At 40.0% G+C, this 21,579-nt stretch overlaps 1 protein-coding gene across 2 annotated transcripts in view; it reads right to left on the reverse strand.

Annotated features, from left to right (window-relative positions):
- Nucleotides 1-21,035, reverse strand: part of RPS6KC1 (ribosomal protein S6 kinase C1) — an 85,255-nt gene extending 64,220 nt beyond the window's left edge. For both annotated transcript variants that reach the window (XM_041477193.1, XM_041477192.1), the window contains exons 1-5: nucleotides 20,906-21,035; nucleotides 16,277-16,312; nucleotides 11,813-11,933; nucleotides 4,769-4,884; nucleotides 2,741-2,834 (exon numbers count right to left, since the gene is read on the reverse strand). In XM_041477193.1, coding sequence (XP_041333127.1) covers nucleotides 2,741-2,834; nucleotides 4,769-4,884; nucleotides 11,813-11,933; nucleotides 16,277-16,312; nucleotides 20,906-21,010 — 472 coding nt within the window. In that variant the 5' untranslated portion in view covers nucleotides 21,011-21,035. The remainder of the gene's footprint in view (nucleotides 1-2,740; nucleotides 2,835-4,768; nucleotides 4,885-11,812; nucleotides 11,934-16,276; nucleotides 16,313-20,905) is intronic.
- Between the last annotated feature and the right edge of the window lie 544 nt (nucleotides 21,036-21,579).

A 21,579-nucleotide genomic window follows, 5' to 3' on the forward strand; every position in this document is an offset into this window, starting at 1 on the left:
GAAGACAATACTCCTCATCTTCCCTTGGAAGGGACATAAAGGGAAGGGTACAGGCAGAGAAGAAAATTGCCTGTGTAGCCCCCAAAACTGCAAGAAAGAAGGAAAAATCACAACAGAAAAGCTGGAGGAAGACAGAGGATTCATTAACTAGCATAATAATAATGGGCCATTCACCTGCTCAATTTAGGGGCAGCAATATCAAATTTGGGGGTGGAGAACTGAGCATTTATTAAACACCATTTAGAGGTACAAGGTGGTAGAAGCAGATCTGATTGATGTACAAAGAGTGCAGAGAGAAAGCATGAATGGAAAAGCTGGGGGTTTTGGAAGGGTGTTCTGGCCACCCAGATGAGATGAATTAGAGCCCATCCACACAGCAGATTTCACACAGACTCAAGTTCCCCTCCCCACAGGCCAAACAAAACTGCGTTGGCTCTTGTCTTGTAGCCAACTGGACCAAAAGCTGTATGAACACAGCTAGCATGGCACAGAGCCTGAGCTAATAAAATTTTCTTTAGGTCAGGTTTAGAGCCTGGAGCTGGCACCACACAACAACAACATGGGGTTTCCAGTCAGTTTATGGGGTAGAAAGCATCTGAAGTGCACAGGATTATTTCTGGGAAGATAATGTGTCCATGGAAAAACAGAAGGAAAGAGGAAAAAAGAGAATGAAAAAAAAATTACTTCCTGATCAAGTTCTCTAAAGAATCTGCTAAGTTAATTGATATAGAAAGATTTATGATGAGGAAGTGGGACGTCTGAACATCATCCAGTGTACTCAGAGAAGAAGACAGAGTGACTCTTTGTCAGGAATATAAGATAAGAATAATGATGCTGAAATTGAACACAAATCTCTGTACTTGTCTCTGCCGTGTGCAATTTTACCAGGTATCTGAAAAGTAAACACAGTTTCCAAAAACTGGTGGAAAGCCTGGGTAACCTGGTATCTTGAAAAGCAGATTCTTATGAAAGCATGAACTGCCAAACTCCTTTTACAAGCAAGATAATTGTTGCTTATTTTGGTACAAAAACATTGCTACTACTGTCAATTTGCATCTTCCACCATTAATGTGCACACCTTATGCAAAATGAACTTTGTCTGGAAAGAACAGATAAAAGTGAGAAAACACAACCCACCCTTAAAAGCAAACAGCAGCACCTGTTAAGGGATGGATTTGCTACTTCTCAGTACAATAGCCTGAAGGAGCAGTGCCCACGTGAAGGCCCCTGCATGCCCACAGAAAGGGACAGAGTGAACCAGCCACAGTTAACTGCCATAATCAGAGTGGGAAAAATCAGATGCAGGCGGGAGGTTGTGAGGAGAGTCAGGGAGAGGACTCAAGGCCGAGTATTGCCACTGCCATCTAGAGGTTTTAAAGACAGATGTTTCATTCTGTCCACAGCCTCCCACCCACTAAAATCTGCTTTCAAACATAAGACAATATGAGATGGCAGACACGTAGGATTTTAGAAAATTTAACTCCACAAAATTCACATTCAGCATATCCAACTCCTGTGCTCGTAGCTGTTCCAAGGATCCTGTAAAAGCCCTCCAGCCGATTCAGAAGGGTATCAAAGAGTTTTTCTACTTTAGAGCATTTTTTTCTTTTCAGTATTTTATCTGACATAAAGGAAGTGGTTTTCTTCTGCTAAAAATGAGGCTCTTGCGAATAATGAATAGAAACGTTCACATTAAGCACTTTTAGAAGCACTATTTTATAGGGCACAGTGTAAAGTGAGTGCATTGTCAGAATCTGAAATTTTAACTTCGACAGAAATCATTAAAACTCTTTAAAACTAGTTAGTGCTATTTATCATAACTGCCCTCTTCAACTAAACAACTACATATAAACATATATGTTTATATATAAACATATGTGTTATATATAAACATAAACCTATATGGGTTTATATATATAAACAACAACAACTTCTATACCTTTCCCTTCACAGAACAAAACATTGTGGGGACCTTAGTTCATTAACATCACAGAAGGTACTACAAAATAAAATGCAAAGCTCACTTCCTATGTAGAATATATTGTACGACTAAGCACAAAGTTATTGACACAGAGAGATCCCAGTGCCTCTCATACAACCTCAAGAAGAAAAAATTAACCAACCACCCTTAGAACACAAAATCAATTTTTTGTTATGCAAGGATTGTTCTATCAAAGCAAATTCTATGCCAGAAAGATCAGATCCCTCCCTAAATAAGCTTACGACATGTTTGCATAATAATGTGGATTTATATACAAGTGTTAAGCAACTCCAAAGGAAAACTTAAGAGTCGAAGAAGAATTTCACAGAAATCACAAGGACCAAGCATAACTCAGAAACACATAAATATCTAAAAGATTGCATGGTACACAGAAATGCTTAAACTGACAGCCTAGAGGTAGGCAAGAAACTCTAGCACAGTATTTATTTGGGCTGACTGACCCTTCCTTACAGCTACACTATTATTTAGTGCAAGTGAAGTACCACTAAAAGTGCCACTAAAATTACTCTACACATGGTATCCAAGTCAGCATGTACACCTTTAGAATAAAACCTCCAGAAGTGCAGACAGCTCTGTTGAGCCAAATTTCTCTCTTGCCAATCCCAGCTCAGCTTTTTTGCCATAACAAGCAAACAGAAACTGGAGGCCAGTGCTCCATGAAGAAATCTGTCACTTGCCATTTACGAGGTGCTTTAAAACAGATCATGCTGTGAGGTTATGTGGGAAGAGAAAGCAAACCTTCAGAGCTGCAGTCAGACAGGTTGTCAGTCAGAGAGTCAGACAGAGGCTCAACAGGACCAATCAACTCAGAGCCATCATGCACCTCTCCACCCTGGAAAAAAAAAAGAGGCAAAGGAATTACTCAGCTGCTGAGCTCTATGGAAATTATCATTGTATAGAAGTGATAGCCAAAATGATATTTCCTAATCAGTGAGTGCTCCATTAATTTAGAGTTAATGAATTGAATTAAACCATATAAGCCTGCAAAATTAAACAAGGACTTTCAGTTAAGCTATGTTTGGTTGCCACAGACTGACTAGATAGCTAAATATTTAGCCTACTGCAGCTTCAGAATTTTGAACCACACAGACCTGCACACCCAAGTCTAACAAAGAGAGAATAATAATGCTCCTGATCTCTTGTATCACATATAGTCTGTGCCCTTCAGTGGCTCTCCCAAGCACAGGACTCTCTATCAGACTGATGTCCCACTCATGACCCACTATCTTGAGTTCAGTCACAGCTGAGAATTTACAAAGATAAAAGGACATTCCTCTCCAAGCCTAAAAGGAATCAAAGCTAAGAGAAGTAACCATAGCATTAGAAACCACCTAAATGTTTTCAGTGTTTTCTTATATTTCTGCTTCACATCTCAAGTGCACACTTTCTATGCCACTTTAACAAAAAGTGCACCATTTTCAAAACCGTATTACAAACAAGCATTGCTAATCTGTCTTGAACCAGCCCAGCACATTTTCACACAAGCTAGCTCGTTCTTCTGGAGTTTATAACACATAGATGCACAGAACACTCCCTTCAGATGTTTTTAAGAATTCATTGTTCAAGTCTCTCTTTCCACAGCCACAAAAATCTGAAAAGGAACAAAACCACACATGGGTAGAGCTAAAAGCACACAGGCTGAGCTGATGACAGACCAAACCTACAGCTCTCTTACAGACACCACATCAGCTAACAAATAAGCTTAAATTACTGCATTTGCATAGCCCCTCTTGAAGACACGTGTGTCCTAAAAAAACATCGGTTTTCTAATTTTATTCATTTCCCTGCAAAGCCACAAAAGGTCCATTGGGAGGCTAAAACGAACACTTTTATTAAGCAAAGGAAGGAAAGAGAGGTCTGAAAAACTACCCAAAACCATAGAAGCGTTTTCAAAGAACTGAAAAACACAAATGCAAATAAACCAAAAAGTAAAATAGTCTAACTTGGTCCCCCAGTCACTTATTGACACCAAAGCTTAAAGAACATTATTTTAAGCATTTTAAAGAACACTGCAATAACTTCATCACAAAAACAAGCAAAGAATCTTAAGCTTTGATAAGATTTTGCTCTTGCATATGCATATCATTTAAATATACTAAACACATTAATATGCTTAAGTCCCATCTCAGCCAGATCAACATTTCCTTAATTCCAGAGAGTTACTATCATGGGTACGTGTAAATTTATGCTTATGAGTTTGCAGAATGTTAGACTAAGCTACTGAAATAAAGAGGAACTATTGAAAATAAAGACGAAGTAATAAAGAGGAAGTCCATATCAATGTACTGTCCTAAAATTTGTTATGGAGACTGATTCTCACAGCACTGTACAAGCAACAGGTTGGACTAGTTACATGCTAAATTTATTGCTGTGGACCTGGGTCCACAAAGACCAGAAGGAAACAGTGTAAACAGTCTTCACTCCTTTGGTTTGAAACTGTAAATGCCTACTGAAAATAAAGGAACAGTGACAATATTTTTATTACTTCCCACTGGAATTTATCATCACAAGTTTTACTCATCATTCAACCAAAAAAAACTCAAATCCCTTCACCTGAAGTTCCTGTAAAACTTTCCACCTTGCAGAGGTGTGGCATGGGGGTTTTTTAAAGCCACATATCCAGAGTGAACGGAAAACCCCCAGTCCCTTCACAAAGTATGTCAGACCAGCTCACTGCCATACCACGGTTTATAAAGTAAAGCAGAATCAGCACTATACTTCAGTCATGTCGGTAAGAAGCAAATACTTCTGCAAATACTAACCAACCTTAAAAAACTCTTCCAGCTGTTTGCTGTTATAGAGAGCAGGGATATTGGCAGAAAACTGCAAGAGATCTTCAGCACATTGCCTTCTTTCTTCAATCACAGTTTCATCAAATCTCCCTGGAACAGATTGACAGTTTTAGAAATAACTACACATTTATTTTGCAATAATAACTACAACAAAAGAAAACAACTGAGACAAAAGCAACCTTCTGGAGACAATGCCCTGAGTCTATGAAAGTCACTCCAACGCTTCAGGAGAACATAGCAAATCTTCAAACTTCCTATTCTCAGTTGTCCCTAGAGTTCCGTCTTCTGCAATCCGCTCGGATGATGAAAGCTGGCAGCTACGACAAGAATCCTTCGCCTTCTCATCGTAAGAATATGTGAGGCAACACTCTTGATTAGCCAAGAGACACTAACGGATGTCCAGTGTTATCTGACAATAAATGATACATGCACAATTTGACAATATGCCAGTCAGTGTCAGCCTTGATTATGGCCCAAATCCTGTAAGGAGCTGAGCAATCTTCACGTATTCTCAAGAAGAACGCACAATATGAGCGGGTAGTAAACAAAGTATTGCTAAAAGCCCCCAAACAGATCTTCAGTTCCAAGGTGCCATTTATGGAGGAGACAAAGTGTAGGGGAGATGGTGAAGCCCTGCTACCAGACACTGAAGCTTTCCTCTGAAGTAACTCCATGCAGACAGGGTCTCATCTCCTTCTGGATTCAAGGGGTAAACAGAGCTGGAAGCAGCTCATTTACTAAAATGTATGATCATTCCTTTTTCTCTACCCAGCACCCAAAACATTCCAATTAGAAAAAACATACTTAAAAACAATCCCACAGTTCACCTGAAGAGATTTGCTTCTCAGGAGAAAACCCTTGGATTGCTACCTTAAATTCACATCCTTCACAATTGCATGCAACTTATTTTAGCTTTTTATATCAACATCACTTTGTTGTTGAAATAGTTACAAGTTTACAAAAGAAAAAGGGCAGAGGTTAACAGTAATAATTGGAGGAGAATAGAACAGATATTGCAACAGCTATACAGAGGGGAAAAAAGGACTGGGAAGACAAGTTCAAGAAACAGTACTACTATAACAGCATGACCAGAAAAATAAGAACCACCTATGACAGCTCTGTGGCATTAACCTTTGAAGAGGACAAAAGAAACATTGAATACAAAAGCAAAATTCATTTATACTTAGAGCGAGCAAAAAAATAATCCCAGAAGAAAGTATCAAAGCAGGATTCTTTCCAGAAATTCTTCAAGTAAATAGCTCCTGCCCATGCGGTATCAGAAAAAAGAAAATAAAACTAAAAAGACACACACATACTCACAAGATCACAAACAAAGCTTTTGGGGCTTATTTTTCCCATGAAAGAAAAGAAAAGACATCATTGGGCTAATTTTCAGCTGGACTGGTTCCGTGCCTTGCTCACCCTGCCGTTTCAGCTGTACAAACAGAAGCAGCTGTACAAAAGAGTGAGCAACAAGCAGGCAGAAAGAAGGCAAAAGCAATGCTACCATGGTGAGTGGTAACATTGAAATCAGGCCCTATTAAACTGCTCACCAAACTTCCTAAGTCTTCAGAGCAACACTGGGGGTGCATTAGGGCTCTTGGCTCATTCCATGCAAAATTGGACATCATGGAAAGAAAACAATTTCCCTCAGCAAAGCACAGCAGCATGGGCCAGCTAAATGAATCTACAAATTCACACGAACGCTGTTACAATGCAGTAGAAAATCAAGGGTGAAGAAGTAAACACCTAACAATACCAGAAACAGAAAACTTTTGCAAGAAAAAAATTCTGCAAGATATTTTTCCTCGTTTCTCAAGAATCTCTCCCTGTTCTATTTCATCAAACTCATTAAAAACTAATTTTGCTTATCCACATCTTCTCAGTTTCTCCACTGGGCACCAGACAGGACACAGGACCAGCCCTGCCAGGCTGACCGGTGTGCATTGACTGATTGCCAGGCAGCTGCAAACCTCACAGGTACCAGTTGAGCCTGCCTGGCCCTCAGCAGCATCAAAACACATGCTCTCTTCTCACTCAGCTGCCATTTCACAGACTTTGCAGAAGTATAATTACATTTGCAACCACCTGCACTCTCAAATTTAGCTGATATTAGCTACATCACTAAGGGGTTAGACTTTCTAAAGGCAATTACACAAGCCTTAGTTTCTTAGGATGCTGAGCTAAAAAAAACAGAAATACATGCTTGAACAGAGCTGTTGAAACATTAGTCACTGTCGCATTTTCCAGCCCATTAGCACCGTGATAGCATCAGGAAAACTGCTTCTAGAACTAGAGGCCTTTAGGGGAAGGAAGAACGTTATTCAGTACTGGCTCAGTTCACACACCTGCTGGCATCTTGCTGCCAGTTTAATTCCCAGGCATCCCGGCCTACCTCCTTCCTCCTTTTCCTTTTTTCGTACTTTCAAGCAATGTTGTATTGCTCAATACTTTCACTGTCACTCTTCTCAAGGAAATGCTCAAAGGTGCTTACACAGCCAGCTGACACTTCCAACATTTCTATCAGGATGTCATTCTGCATCTAAATCAACATTATTTCTGCTAGTCTTTACAATTCTCAGATATACACACACTTCATCATAGGGATCATATCTTTCTGATATTTTTAAGAAGTGTCAACTACAACTTCAGCATATAACACAGTTATTACTCCTGCAGCAATGATCCAATCAAAATTTCCTGTTTATATAAAAACCAAATGTAAATTCCTGTAAAAAGAATCCACAAATAATTTTGTGGAGCAGATCTGAAAAACTAAACACCCAGCAAAGTGTGTGTTCACGTTTCAGTTAGCTTCTCACAAGACTTCACAAGACCAAATTCATAAATAAGTTACTTCATTCAGTGTCTTCAAATGCAAAGAGCACCCTTATGTGAGCTTTGTAACGAAAATCATCTTTCTGACTCGCTGCTAGCAAGTTATCAATATCTGGGGAATTTTTGTTTCTTTTTTGGTGGATTGGGGGGGGTGTAGTATTTTTTTATACTAGAGTACATTTCTGCAATTGCTAGATACAATACATGCAGATTTACCCATATTTTGGTAAAATGCCATGTATGGTCAACATATGGAAACACAAGGGTGCAACAACAACAAAAAGGAAGTAGCTTGAAAGTACTGAAAAAAATTACGTTAATGCATCTTAGGATAGGACAGGAATCATGTCCCAGATATAGGTATCATAATTTTAGCAGCTGGACATGTTAGGATGTTTTAGACTTCCATGATCAAGTTCACTGAGGTTTTTCCTACAAAAACAAGTAGGAAATGTTCAAGTGAAGTACAGAGAAAGTCAGATGATTTCTTTTTCCTATCCATAGCAATTTTTGTGCTTTGACACAAGCGCCTCCACTGCAGCAATATAAAAATACACACACTTTGTGGCAAGTCCTTAGTTGCATGAAATATGGAAGCACAGCATGACACATTTGTTTTTAAATACATCTCAGTTCTCCACACCATCTCCTGAAACTCTGAATGCTGAACTGGAGATGCTCCTCAGCTTTAACGCTTCTACTACAACTAAGTTCAACTGTCAGAACCACCAACGCCCATTGCACAAACTGCACCCTCTGCAAACAATAGGTACATAACACTATTTAAAGCACAGGTATCCAAAAAAAAAAAAAAATCAAAACCCGCCCCCCTCAACAGTTGCCAACAATTCTACTCACAAGTTTAATTAGAAACTAGTCTAAAAGCTGCAACAACGGAAACATTGCCACAGGGAAGCAACACTACAGAAATGGTCCATCAAAGCAGCATGGAAACAAAAGATCTTGAGAGAGATGGACCTTGCAGGTCATCACTAACAGAATGAGACTGAAAACGAGTTTTTCAAAACCTTGTTATCTATGAAGATTGTATTTTTCCTCTAGTACAAAAAAAAACCTTAGGATTTTTATTTTAAATTAAAATAAATCATATGGCAGTTACTATGTGCAGAATTGCAATGGAAGGATACACAATGAAATTTTACGTTGTAAATACAAAAATAATTCTTAAATTGGAGAGTCATATAGGGCTGTTCCTTTCAGCTATGTACCATTCATTTAAAATTTGTTTTTACATTAATCCACTTTTCTGTATTCTTGTGTGTCTCAGCTTCATTTAAATAGAGGGGTGGTTTTTTTTTTTTTTGTTTAGTTTTAATTTCAAAGAGGTTTTTAATAAATAACTGCATTGAATGTTTCTGTGTATTTCCTTCTCTCACAATGTCACTTTTGTTCACTAAATACAATAGAAGGTTGTTTTTCAGAAGGGATTTCACTCAATTCTTCCTCTGCTTACAGAGCTAGTGTAAAAACAGTTGATTTGCATTTATAGCAATTTTAAATTATTTAAGATATTAGACACCTATACTCTCTTCCACTCTGATTTTCTTTTACCCCTCTCTTTTCTCCCCTATGAATAGCTATCATATCTTCTACCTGAAATTAAATTATGCTTTGCAAATACTAGCTTTGTAAATAATTTGTCCAGTGAGAACTCTATTCTATAAATCAGATTTAAAATAATCTCAGAATGAAACTAATACTTATGCTTCATTCAGCCACTATTGCCTATGCTCTGACATAGCACCGAAACTTATCCCACTTCCAACTTCACAAATAAGCAAAAAAAAAATTACATTAAACTTGGGTACAATTTGGCTGATGTGAAAAACAATTTAAACCAAGAATTTCACCTAGCTCTATCCAGAGAACCACAAAATCTACATGAGAATTCAGCTTCATAGATGCAGGCCAACAATGTGAAACATGCTGGATGCTGAAACATACCAATACGAGCCACACAGAAATTTTGGGAAAATAGCCTCTAGATGACTGCCCAACACTGCAAAAAAATGCCACACAAAGAAAACTTGCAAAAATCAGCACTCGATGTGCACCAAAAAACACCAAATACTGTCTGGGTGCTAAAACATGCACAATACATCCAAACCATGCAAAAACATGTATGGCAATAAACACAAAAACCAGACAACACATGGAAACTGCAAATATACATAAAGCATGTGCTAGAGGTGTCGTAAAAAATGCCAAACAAGCTCAACACTAAAAATGCCAAAAATATGGAGAGGGAAAAAAAAAAATGATGTGGTGGCAGGATGCAAAAGAAAAAAAAAAGGCAAATCCATGCTGAAGTGTGCTGTATGTTTAAAAAAACACTAAAACAGATTCATGGCAATGGAAAGCAACACTGCAGCAATGCCTGAGAAACAAAAGACATTTTTTTTTAAAAGTTCAAGAAGCTTAGCAAAGAAAGAGCACATTGGAAATTCATGCCAAAAGATGCCAAACATACTGGACACCCGAAATACTACTGCAGTAATGCCAAATATACTGGGACAACACTGTAAGAACCAAAATCCACACCAAAAGACACACAGAAATCCCAGACCAGAAACAAGAGCATATGGCAGATGCATTTTTAAAAATGCCAAACATCCTGGGCACTAAACCCCATACAAGGTGCACAGAGAAACCATAAATACAAATGAGTGCTAATTAAAAAACAAAACAAATTTAAAAACCACCAAACTAAACCAACTTGTAAACACCATAAAAAGGATTTAATAAGCCCAAAATGCCTTAGGTTTTGAAAAGGATTTAATAAACCCAAAATACACCTCAAGAACTGAAAACCTCACAAAAAAGGATCTGGTGGACGCATGCCAAAAAAACCACCAAACATGTTCAAAGATTAAAAACCATTAAAATGCCCAATGGTAAATTGCACATGGAAAATTCATGCTAAAAAGACCCAGCAAATATACAGGATACACAGAAAAAATTCCACTGGATAACTCATAAAATAACACACTGAAAATTCATACTGTGTATGTATGCAAAAAGAACCCACTAAAGAAATCCTGGACAGAAATAACATCTTAGCCATGCCCTAACCATGACCATGACCTAGCCATGACCAAAACCACACCTAAAAACAGTCCAAATCCACACCGGAAACGTTTAACCCCAAAAGCACATTAGAAACCAAAAAGTTCATGCAAAAAAAAAAAAAAAACAAATGTGCCTGATAGATGCAAGTAAACAAATGTCAAACACTTGTTGGACACTTTCAAAATGCAACTTTAAAATTCTTGGGAAAAAGGTTTCAAAAGCAGGTGGTAAATGTACACCAAAAGCAACAATCAGCAACACTTTAGAAATGCCTCAGAAACACTCACAGAGCATGCAGTATATGCATGCAAAAAAGATACCAAATATGCTGAACACACCAAAAAAACTGTTGAAAAACACTTTAAAACACAGTGTATATTATGTGATATATATGTACACCAAAAACATAGCTCCAGCTTGTGCCGAACATGAAGAACATACACTAAAAAAAGGTGATTTTATAAACGCAACACTGCTAAAAAAAAGTGTAGTATGTGGAATTCTATACAGTCACACCACCTCACTGGAAATCCACCTATAGCTCATCCATGAGGACATGAGGGTGAAGTTAAGACCTGTAAGAGCTAATTCCTTTTTGTCACCTGTTTCTCTGGCAGATTGTTTTGGTGAAATACGTAAAACTGATCTCAAAAGCTTAGCTAAATAAAACTGGCAATTGCAATCAAATTGCCGTAATATTTTTTTTTCTGTAACAAACATTTAATAATTTAATTTAGCTCATCACTAAAAATCGGACAGCTCATATATAAAATACTTTGTTTGCTGTTCAAGTGCTGTTCACTAAGCTAATATAGACTTTATGCTCCTGAAAACAGGGAATGTATGTTGTAAAGATACAGAACATATGCATCAATAAATATCTCAGCTACTATGTCTAACGTGGAGGCATGGACATAAACTGTTATACATTACAGAAATAAATAAAAGCATCAAGTTATGATACCGGCACACCTACAAGTTGAGTAGAAAAAGCACAAGGAAAATTTTTCATTCAGTGACAAAACAAGATGTATTTATAGATATTAAGTTATCAAAGAATTTCAGCAGGTCAGGAAGAAATTATGCTTACCAAACACTATTGCTTTGGCAAAAGGTGGAAAGAGCTCTGTGTGTCTGCATAGGTTTTTATGAATTTGCCAAAGATCTTTGTGCAGTTTCTTAAAGTCACTGTATCTCTTCCAAACAATTATCTGAAGAAGAGAAACCAGAGAGAAGTATTAGTGAGGTTCATTGTTCATATTACATCACACCACTAATCCACTGGGTTAATCACATCAGACCACTAACTCCAGCAAATTTGTTTAACAAAAATATATAGTCGGTACTGCCAACTGTAACAAGCATAAAAAAAGGTCATTAACTGCCCCCAACCTACATTTTGGCTGCTACAGTGCATAGAGAAAAACTGAGTAAAAGCTGAAAGGAGGGCAAAGGCAGCACTGTTTCAGTCATTCTGAGATCCAGACCTACACAGGGAGCCAGCAAAAGAGGAAAAAATGCTGCACTACCCAACATTCAACAGCACACTGTGCCTGGTGCAGCTGCAGGTATGGGGAAGAGACACAACAGCAAAAGAGAAAACCAGGGAAGAGAAATCCCAACACAAGCAAGGGATTTTTAGGGATATATTAAGTACCCAGGACTAGAAAACAGCTCCTAAATTGTGTATGTAAAGTGTGGATCAGATGTAAATGCTAGCCTCCATCTTAAATGGGGTTTTTTTCTGTAATAACATTAAAAAAAAAAAAAAAAACACTATGTTCCTTTTGTAATCTAGACAAAAAACTCCATCTTAGAAACATAAAGAGGTCATTGGTCCATTATACCAGCTACTCCTGATCCCTCCTTTGCAGAAAGTAGTCATCTCCCCGTCAGCTATCTACCTTATCCTTCTCCCACCCCATTCTTTCCATTCAAGAAAGGAGGAGAACCCAGTAGGAAAATCAAACCAATGAAAGAAATAAATAATAAAATTTACACTTGACTGCTATTGGATTTGTTGTCAGGATGAAAAGATATTAACAGAGATTTTTTTATATCCTGACCTCATTTTTGGTCAGACTCACTAAGCCACCAAAATAAACCTCAACACTAATGCAAAGTGATTAAAGTAGAACAGAAGGGAAAAAAGCAAGGAGAATGCATGCATTCAGCAGTTGATTCCACAGTTGCACCAGTCAAATGTCTCAATTAACTTAATACAACTAACCACAACTTTAAATATTCCACATATTTCTGAATGATTTACCAGGTTGCCTTCTCATGAGCAATCATAATTGAAAAAGTTGAATTTTTTTTCAAGCAAACCAGATTTAGAGCTAAGGAAAAGGTTTCGATTTAGAACATTTGTGTGTTTTGGTTTGTTTTGTTTTGTTTTTTTTAACACTGCCATCAGAGGCCTTCTAAGTTTCAGCAGATGCAAGACCTACCTACAGAACAATGCAGATATAAGGTAAAAGGATGCTCAACAGCAGACATGCAAAGCTTTAGTGTGGCAACACACTAACCACCTTATTAATTTAGCTGTACTAGAACCAGCAGTCCTGATTCTGACTCCTTCATTGGCACACATTTTCATTACTTAATTACAGCTGATACTCCTCACACACAAGTGAGGAATCTCAAGAAGGCAAACTAGTCATTTTGCTATCAGAAATAATAATTTTTCGATGCTATACTTTTATCTAATCCAATAACCAGAGAGTGCATGATTAGCACTTCTTGAGCAGTGTGCATATAGAACAAAGAATTGCTTAAGATGGTGAGTTCTTTAAACATTAAGTTACTGTCAGTACTTAGAAACATGAAAAGCTGCCAGAAAATAAGAGCATGAGATTTCATTCCACTAAAAAAGCATCATTTTTCACTGCTACAAGTGATCACTCAATAGTCAAGAGGAAAAAAGTAAATATCCCTAAGTAACTTGAAAAGCAAAAGCAGTCAAGGTTATCCTAAAACCTTCCAGAAGCTCATGGAAAACATGCCTTTGCATGCATGTAGCCCAGCAAAGTTAGCAAAGTTCCCACTCTAACCTCCTCATTAGAAATTATATTTGGAGGAAGGACACATTGTACTTTGAGGCCCAACGAAGCACAGCAAGCATATCATAAAACATATGTTAGACTGCTAATGCAATAAGGTGCTTGTCATGGCGAGAGCCAGTAGATCTCTATTAACTCATGCAACTCATCTGTTCCACAATTAATAAGCCTTTCTCCTAAATGAAAAGGAAAAAAAGGCCACAGGACTACCCCAGATGCAATTGCCTTACACACCACATTGCTACCATCAGTCCCCAGAAGCGAGGACATTAAAGTTAGGTTCACTGGCCTTTCTGTATCTACTATCCCCACACAAAACTTCACATTCAATTCTTTAATTCTTTCGAGAGGGAAGCCCTTACAAGGTTCTCTTCCTTCCTGCCCCAACAACAACAGCTGGGATTACATTGAGCTCTAACTGGCTGCAGTGGGAAAGGGGCTGTAGTGAAGACTTGTATCCCAAAGGGCAGCCAAAACATGTGACAGAAAACTGGCAAGTGGAGCTGAGGTCACAGCACACAGCCTTACGAGCAGCTGTATGTATGTAAAGAATGTATTAGCATCACAGCAGGGGCATTAAGAGACACCCGGAGGAGGAAGAGGCAGGCACAGCTCAGTGGTCCTGCATGGATGTGGGAAGCAGGTTGCATGAGACACATCCTAAAGCCATGAGGTGGTTTTGTGCACAAAATTTCCCATTCAATTCCTCATTGAGCATTCTGGAAAACTGAGGTAAATTCATTTTCTGTGGGAGCAGGTTAAGGGCATATTCTTTTTCTCCCAAAGGCTGCCCACAGTTCTTTTTTTTACTGTAAGAGGCCATGTAACAGAAAAGCTCTCAACATATGAGGGTTTCTGACTACAATTCTTCCTTATGTCAACTACTATTTAGGATATTCCTTGTAATAACCAACTATTTTCAGATAATGCTTATAACAGATTCACCCCACACCTAACATGCAGAATAATTAATAAGGTACAATGCAGGGTGGAAAAGGGCAACTACTAAGAAATTCATCTCATATTTATGTCCTCTTATTGTCTAGAGCATGTGAAACTCTGCATGGGTAACCTATAGCCACAAATCAAAGCAACAACTAAAAGATATGGTTTTGCCATTGTGTCAAAACTACTTAACACATATTCATGCAATACTCTAGCTGAAAGACACTTACAATATATTTTTCTGATGAATGGACTCATCAACAGCTCTTATAAAGTGCTTTTCCTCACAAATGAAGATTAAGGTAATGGCAGAATGTGCCCATGGATAGGTTCAATTCAGGAGTCTCCCTGGAAAAGGTGAACATCAAGCTACAAACTACAGTAATGCAGTTCTAAACTAGTTCCATATCATCTCTGATTCTGATAGGTTATTTTAATCTCCTAGAGATTAAAAAAAAATGCAGAAAGCACAAATGCTCATGCTTCCCTGATTCTCAAGATTTCAAAGAAGGATGCAGTAAAGGGGTGTTAGATGTATTAGCCAATTCTCACCTCTGCCAAGCCACTAATCAATAACTCATGTTTGACCACACAGAGATGCAATGAGTTCAGTTAAGAGCTGTCCTTTCATCAACTATGCAGGTTCTCCTCAGTTGTAGTAAGAGACTGCACCAGAAACTGAACATATGCATGTGTTACATGATGCCTGAAAAACCATAAGGTTGAGCTTTTGAGGGAAGATTTTGCAGGTACATAGTATAATAGTAACCATGTCAAGTCACTAGTCCAGAAAAAAAATAAATAAGAGTGGGGGGAAACAACAGATTTCTTAATTAAAAAGAAAAAAATCCACAATGCACACACACATGGTGTATTTTTCTCTCTCAATAAATGACTCCTGTGACAGACTTTTGAGGTATTTAAGATGCAAAAGAATACAGCAGCTCCTTATTCATACACTCTTCAGAACAGGCAAAGAATAAGCAATTTTAAAGTTTTGTCGAAGTGTATCACTGGAAAATACTAAAGGAGCCTCAGAGAGATAGTCATAATATATATGACTTACAGTCTAATCTCTCTCAACAACTCCTAGACACCTCCATTCTCCCTCTTCACTAACAGGCAGTAATGGTGTAGACTTTTCAGTGAAGCATTGGTTAAAGAGGAAAAGAGTACCTACAGCTGCGACCTAAGACTTGAATTGTGGAATGATCTCTAATTTTACCAGTAGGAGTTAACTAACCATCAATTTGCCAATTCCAGCCCCAAGAAAAGAGCTTGTAAAGTTATCAAAGCAGTTTTGTCATCAAAAAGCACTTTACTCTCTAAGACTTTGTTTCAAGTCACCATTCATCACTAAGAGATGAAATGTATTATATCACACTAGCTACTGTTTTCAACTATGAAAGCTAAAGACAAATGGAAACATGAAAATTGTTGGCTCAATTACAAGGACAAAACACACAGAAACTGCTAAATTACATCAAAGATGTTTCAAAAGGCATAGTGTGATTCATAAAGACATTTGCACAAGTTTAAACTGTTACCTCCTGGACATCCTCTGGATTTTTTCTTGAAACAATCTGAAAGGCAAAACAAAAATGAAATCACGTAAGTCCTTGGATTTTCAGTTTGGAAGTTAAAGAGTAACATACAATGATTTGTTGCTGAAGAGAAAAGTCTGGAAAAAGGCAAACAGCTGCATGGTCCTGTGCACTCTGAAAGTTTTGATTTAGTTTTAGAGAAGTTGAATACCCAAAGACAACACAGCAAGGGATTTCAGCAGCAGTCAGTCGTGATCACACATAAAGACAGACGTACATTCTAGGCAGAATGGCACAAAAAGCATGTCTCAAAACAAAGCTACATTGAGCACATCTCCTATCATCTTTCCGGTCTCTTCCTGCTAATTCATATTAGGGGCACATTACTCCCAATAAGAAGAGCTCACTAAGGCTACTTGCCTTAATATAAGCTGCAAACAACCTCACTGAGAACGCGAGGACTCGTATTTAGTAAGACAGTACTTCCACTTTACTTACAATCACCAGTGCGCAGACACATCTGACTATCCCTGCGTATTTGTTTCTCCTTAAAAACTCTTGGCCTAATTAATTATAAATTACTTAGTCCAGGGGAAAATTGCAGTGAAAACCAGGCTTGGCTGCATACCATAAAGAAGCCAGTATTTCATCAAGATTTTTTTTCTTTAAATAAATATTGATCACAAAAGCCTTTGTAATCCAAGTTTTGTACTGGTCCTATAAAGAGCAGTAAGAACATATCCCCACCAACACACAAACCAAACAGACACATCTTTAATTCATAACTGCAATTATCTTGTGCAAGTCAGTATATCCTTCATCCTAAGAGCCAAAGCTGTTTAACAAAATAATTAGTCTATTGTTAGCTAAAGCAAAATAGGGCATTTTTAATCCAACTGGGACTGTTCTCAGCGACACACCCCGGAATAATTGATGCCCTGAAGAGGTGATGCATGTAAGGAAGCGCAGGGAGCCCACAGCACTTGCACCCCAGAGACTCACACACCGTCCCGCCGTTCCGCAAGCACCACGCAGCTGTTGCTCTGAGATGGAAGCCACTGAATCCACACTTTCCTCTTGCTAAGTGACAATAGCATACCTTATATCTCCCACAAACTCAGCTCTCTTCCTCACTTCCATTTTGCAAGAATCCTTGCCAAAACCTCCCAGATTTTGTACCATCAATTTACTACAGCCCAGCCACTCATCTCTCTCACATTTTGGAGGAAACAAGATGGAAAAGAGAAGCATTTCCTTCTCTAGCAATCTCCCAAAAGACCTGAAACATTTTCCTTCACAGCTCCATGTTCTCTCTCTCACCTTGCACACCAAAGTCCTCTTCTTCCAGCGTAGTCTACATTGATAAAACCTTTCTCAACTTTTCCTCACTCTTGAGTAATCTAACATTTGGCAACTTTACCAAATGTTAACCTTGGGGCTGCTGCTCTTTCATTCACTACCAGGCAGTTTAAAAGTACAACTGGTGAAATAATCCTAACCTCCTTTTCTAATAGCTGGCGTACTTGATGCAAGGAGTCTGTAGATCTGGGGAAGAAAATATCACAAGCATGGCTACACATCACAGAGAACACCAAAGGGCAGACACCAACTGCTTTGCTTTGCAGTTCACCTTTAGTTAAAGCCTTGCAACAGTTTTGGCAGCTTGGTAAGTTACCAGATGGGCAGAAGGAGACCCAGAGAGATGAGTAATTACCCAGCCAGTTAGTAAGAATCTGGAATAAAACCCAGAGGCCCTGTTTCACACTTGTTCTTATGTTACACCGCCTTCTATATCTCCCAGCCATGCCAACTTTAAGTCAGTATGTAATAATTTATGTGTTGTCCTACTTTGTTCTTCATATCCTTTTCTGAAGGTCAGCCTCGCAAGAGGTCTGCCCCTTCCGCCCAATCTATAGTCAACCTAGAGACTTGGCAAAGATGACCCAGCCCCCTAAATTTTCCATGTACTTTTTTTTATCCTTCCCCAAGGATCAATGCAGTCAGTTCCTTCTGCAAATCTGTAACACAAGCAACTATAACCTATTTTCAAAAATATTATTAGGATACCTACCAATGAGCTAAGCAATGTGTAATTACTGCACCAGATCTCTGAAAACAGAGATCCTACAAGGATCCTCAACATTGAGAAAAGTATTTCAGATTATCCCATTCTTCATCTGACCTGCAGATATCCAACATAACTCATTAGGATTTTAATTATCATTGATAATTGTAATCTTCCAAATCCTCTAAACTTTTATTAGTGCCCTATATTTTCAGGTATCGTTAAAGAACACTCCTCATATCATAATTGCTAATATCTATCTGTTTCTTTGCATTTGGAAATGGGTATTAAAAAGCCAATATTCATATACCTTGTCTGCATTTACAATTATGTTACAGTTTACTAATAAATAAAATATTCTCTGCTATACAAACAAAACTTTTAAGAAAAAAGCTGCAATAAGATAGACCCTCTTAGCACTCAGAAGAGATTGCATGGGTAGTTATGCCTTGGCCAGGACACACTAATACAAGTGCTTTCTTATCCATGATTATTTATCTACATAACATTGAAACAGAAAGTTCCTTTAACTTCATTTCACAAAGGACTCACTCACATACTGCACTAAGGAGCCACAAATCTCCACTAACACATACTGACTACCCTAGATCTCAGCCAGAATGATATTCAACACAACAGGAAGGCCCACCTCACTTTTTTTCCTGGCGGTCCCCCAAAGTTGCTGAGCTGATGCTCAGCAAATACAGCTGGAGTGCTGTGATATCAACCATGGAGCCAGATCACCACAGGAACAGGAGGGAGGAATAGGAGGAAAGAAAAAGAAAGGGTACTTGACAGGTACACTGAATCCTTTTTAAATCGTTTTATTCAATTTCCCAAATCCTCACTTCAAGTACTACACAACAGATTATCAGACAACCCTGCTGAAACAAAAGTTTATATTTCTGCACTTAGGAGTCCAAAGCATCCTTTACTGCAAAAAAAAAAATGAAATAATTTTTCACTTTGGTGATTTTAGCTATCAAAAATACTGTAAAAAACTAATGATCTCTGGTTAAGTCAGTTGAATTTGGACAGCTCACAGACTGATCAGCTCCTTGCTCTGTGCTAAATCCAAGCACACCACCTGATCTCACACTTGCTTGGAAAGGCATCAGAGCACCCACAGTTTATGGGACAAGGAGAGAGAATGACATCCCCACCTTCATTTTGAACTATTTTACAGAAACCAAAACATCACAGAGAAATTTAACTGGCTTTAGTCAATAAGAACAAAGCACCAGAGCAAAATAAGCAGCAGAAGTCTTGGCTCATTCCTATTAGTCTTTATTTCACTGACACAACTTTTCAGTACACACACATTTGGGCCATCAAGAAGAACTGCAGAAGATGTGATGGTACTGTTTTCCTCTCTGCATCTATTTCAGGAAAGGCTTTTTAAATTGCACCACCATAGGAAAAAGCAACTCTTTCTTTTCCTCTTCACAAATACTAAGTTGTATTGGACTAAAAAGAACAGTTTTAACATATTTGTGTTTGGTGACCTTGGAGAGATATATAGATAAATAGATGATAGGTAGATGATTGAGAGATGACCAAAAAATTTTTTTTAATTTTACAAGTCATACAAACTGATCATAGGCTAACAACCCCTGACATTAGAATCTGTACACATATACAGAATGTTGTAGTCTTTGAATTAAGGGTGCTTATAAGCATACCTTGCTTTCACAGGCAGGATGTCTACGGATGCAGTAACTACAGGATCACGGGTCATTTAAAACCCTGTCTCTCTGTGACTCCTCTTCTGATGCTCCCAATATACTCCACCACACCTGTGAGCTAAACTGCCACTCGTCTTGAACCTATCGCCACATATTTACTTACTCGCCTCGTTTTTTTGGTTTAATAGGAAAGTGGAAAAGAAAGCAAGGAATTTCCCTGGGAGAACACACGGAGCTTTCATCAAAGTCAGCAGCACAGCAGCTCTCCCAGTATCTGCAGCAGTTTCCCTGCTTCCTATGCTAGGCCTGAGTGACCCAGAGCGCCCTGCCCGCCCGGGCTGGCCCTCCTGGGCACGCTCAGGCTCCATGCGCGGCTCCGGCAGCTCCGCGCTGCCGGCGTGGGCGTGCAGAGCCGCGGCACTCCGCTCCCTCCCGGCTCCTCCCCAGCGCGCCGCTGTGCTGCGGGGCTGCCAGGAACGCTGGGCAATCCCACTGCAGCCTACCCACGACATCTGGGGCGGAAGAACGGGAGGAAAAAGAGAAGGAGCTGTTTGTTTTAAAGCTGCTCTCGCATGCCCTGCAACGCACAGCAAGGAAATCGAGAGTTAATTGCAAAGCGTGTCCGAAGCCATTACAACGTTGCGAGGCTACAAGTTTGCAGGAGGCGACTGGGGCTCGGCTCGGGAGGGGCCGCCGTGTTCCACCTACCCTCCCCTCCCTCTCTCCCACCCGTGTCCCTCACAGGAGTTTCCACGTCGCGGCCGGGCACGGCAGCCGCGGACACTGCTCCGCACGCAGCGGCGGCTTTACTGCCCGAATGCGGGGCAGGCCGGGCGCGGGGAGCCGCGGGGGCGAGGGGCTGGGCGGCGGCCGCCGACTCACCCGCGCCGTGACCTTGTAGACGGTGTGGCCGCGGGGGTGGCGGCGCGGCTCCGTCACGGTGTAGAAGCGGGCCAGGTCGGCGCCGCGCTCCCGCGGGCTCAGCATCCTGCCGCTGCCCCCGCCGCGCCGCCCGCCCGCCCGACACAGGCGGAAGCGGCGCCCGGGAACGCCCCCCCCGCCCCGCCCCGCCCGGGCGGTGCCGGAGGCCCGGCCCGGGGAGCCCCTCCCGGCCGCCGCGGGATGCTCGGATGCGCCGATCCCCGGCTCGCGGTCTCTCCCCGAGGCTGGAAGTCCGCGCCGCAGGGACGAGGCCGAGGTGTCACGGCCCAGACGTGGCAGGCACAGCCCGGCGGCGGCGGGGCTCCATTCCAGGTGCTCTGCAGGGGCACGGCCGTGGGGGATTTACACTTGGCGGGGACTGACCGTCGGGCCCCTCGCCCACACAGGCGCCCGTGGCCTCTACAAATCCGTAACGAGCCCCTGGTACGCCGCTCCCAGTGTCTGCCGTGGGCCATTTTAGGCTATGCTGCCCTAAATCCATAGGCCTGTAATGCAGAAATGACTCACGGATTTTAAAGAGGAATGCTACCAGAAAGGCAAGTTTGATGGTTATGGAGTCACCATGTTTTGTGTGTTGTTTCTTCTCCAGGTTCTGTAAGCTGCACCTGGACTTC

This window comes from Pyrgilauda ruficollis, unplaced genomic scaffold, assembly GCF_017590135.1.
Source record: "Pyrgilauda ruficollis isolate IOZ18807 unplaced genomic scaffold, ASM1759013v1 scaffold4, whole genome shotgun sequence".
Taxonomy (NCBI): Eukaryota; Metazoa; Chordata; class Aves; order Passeriformes; family Passeridae; genus Pyrgilauda; species Pyrgilauda ruficollis.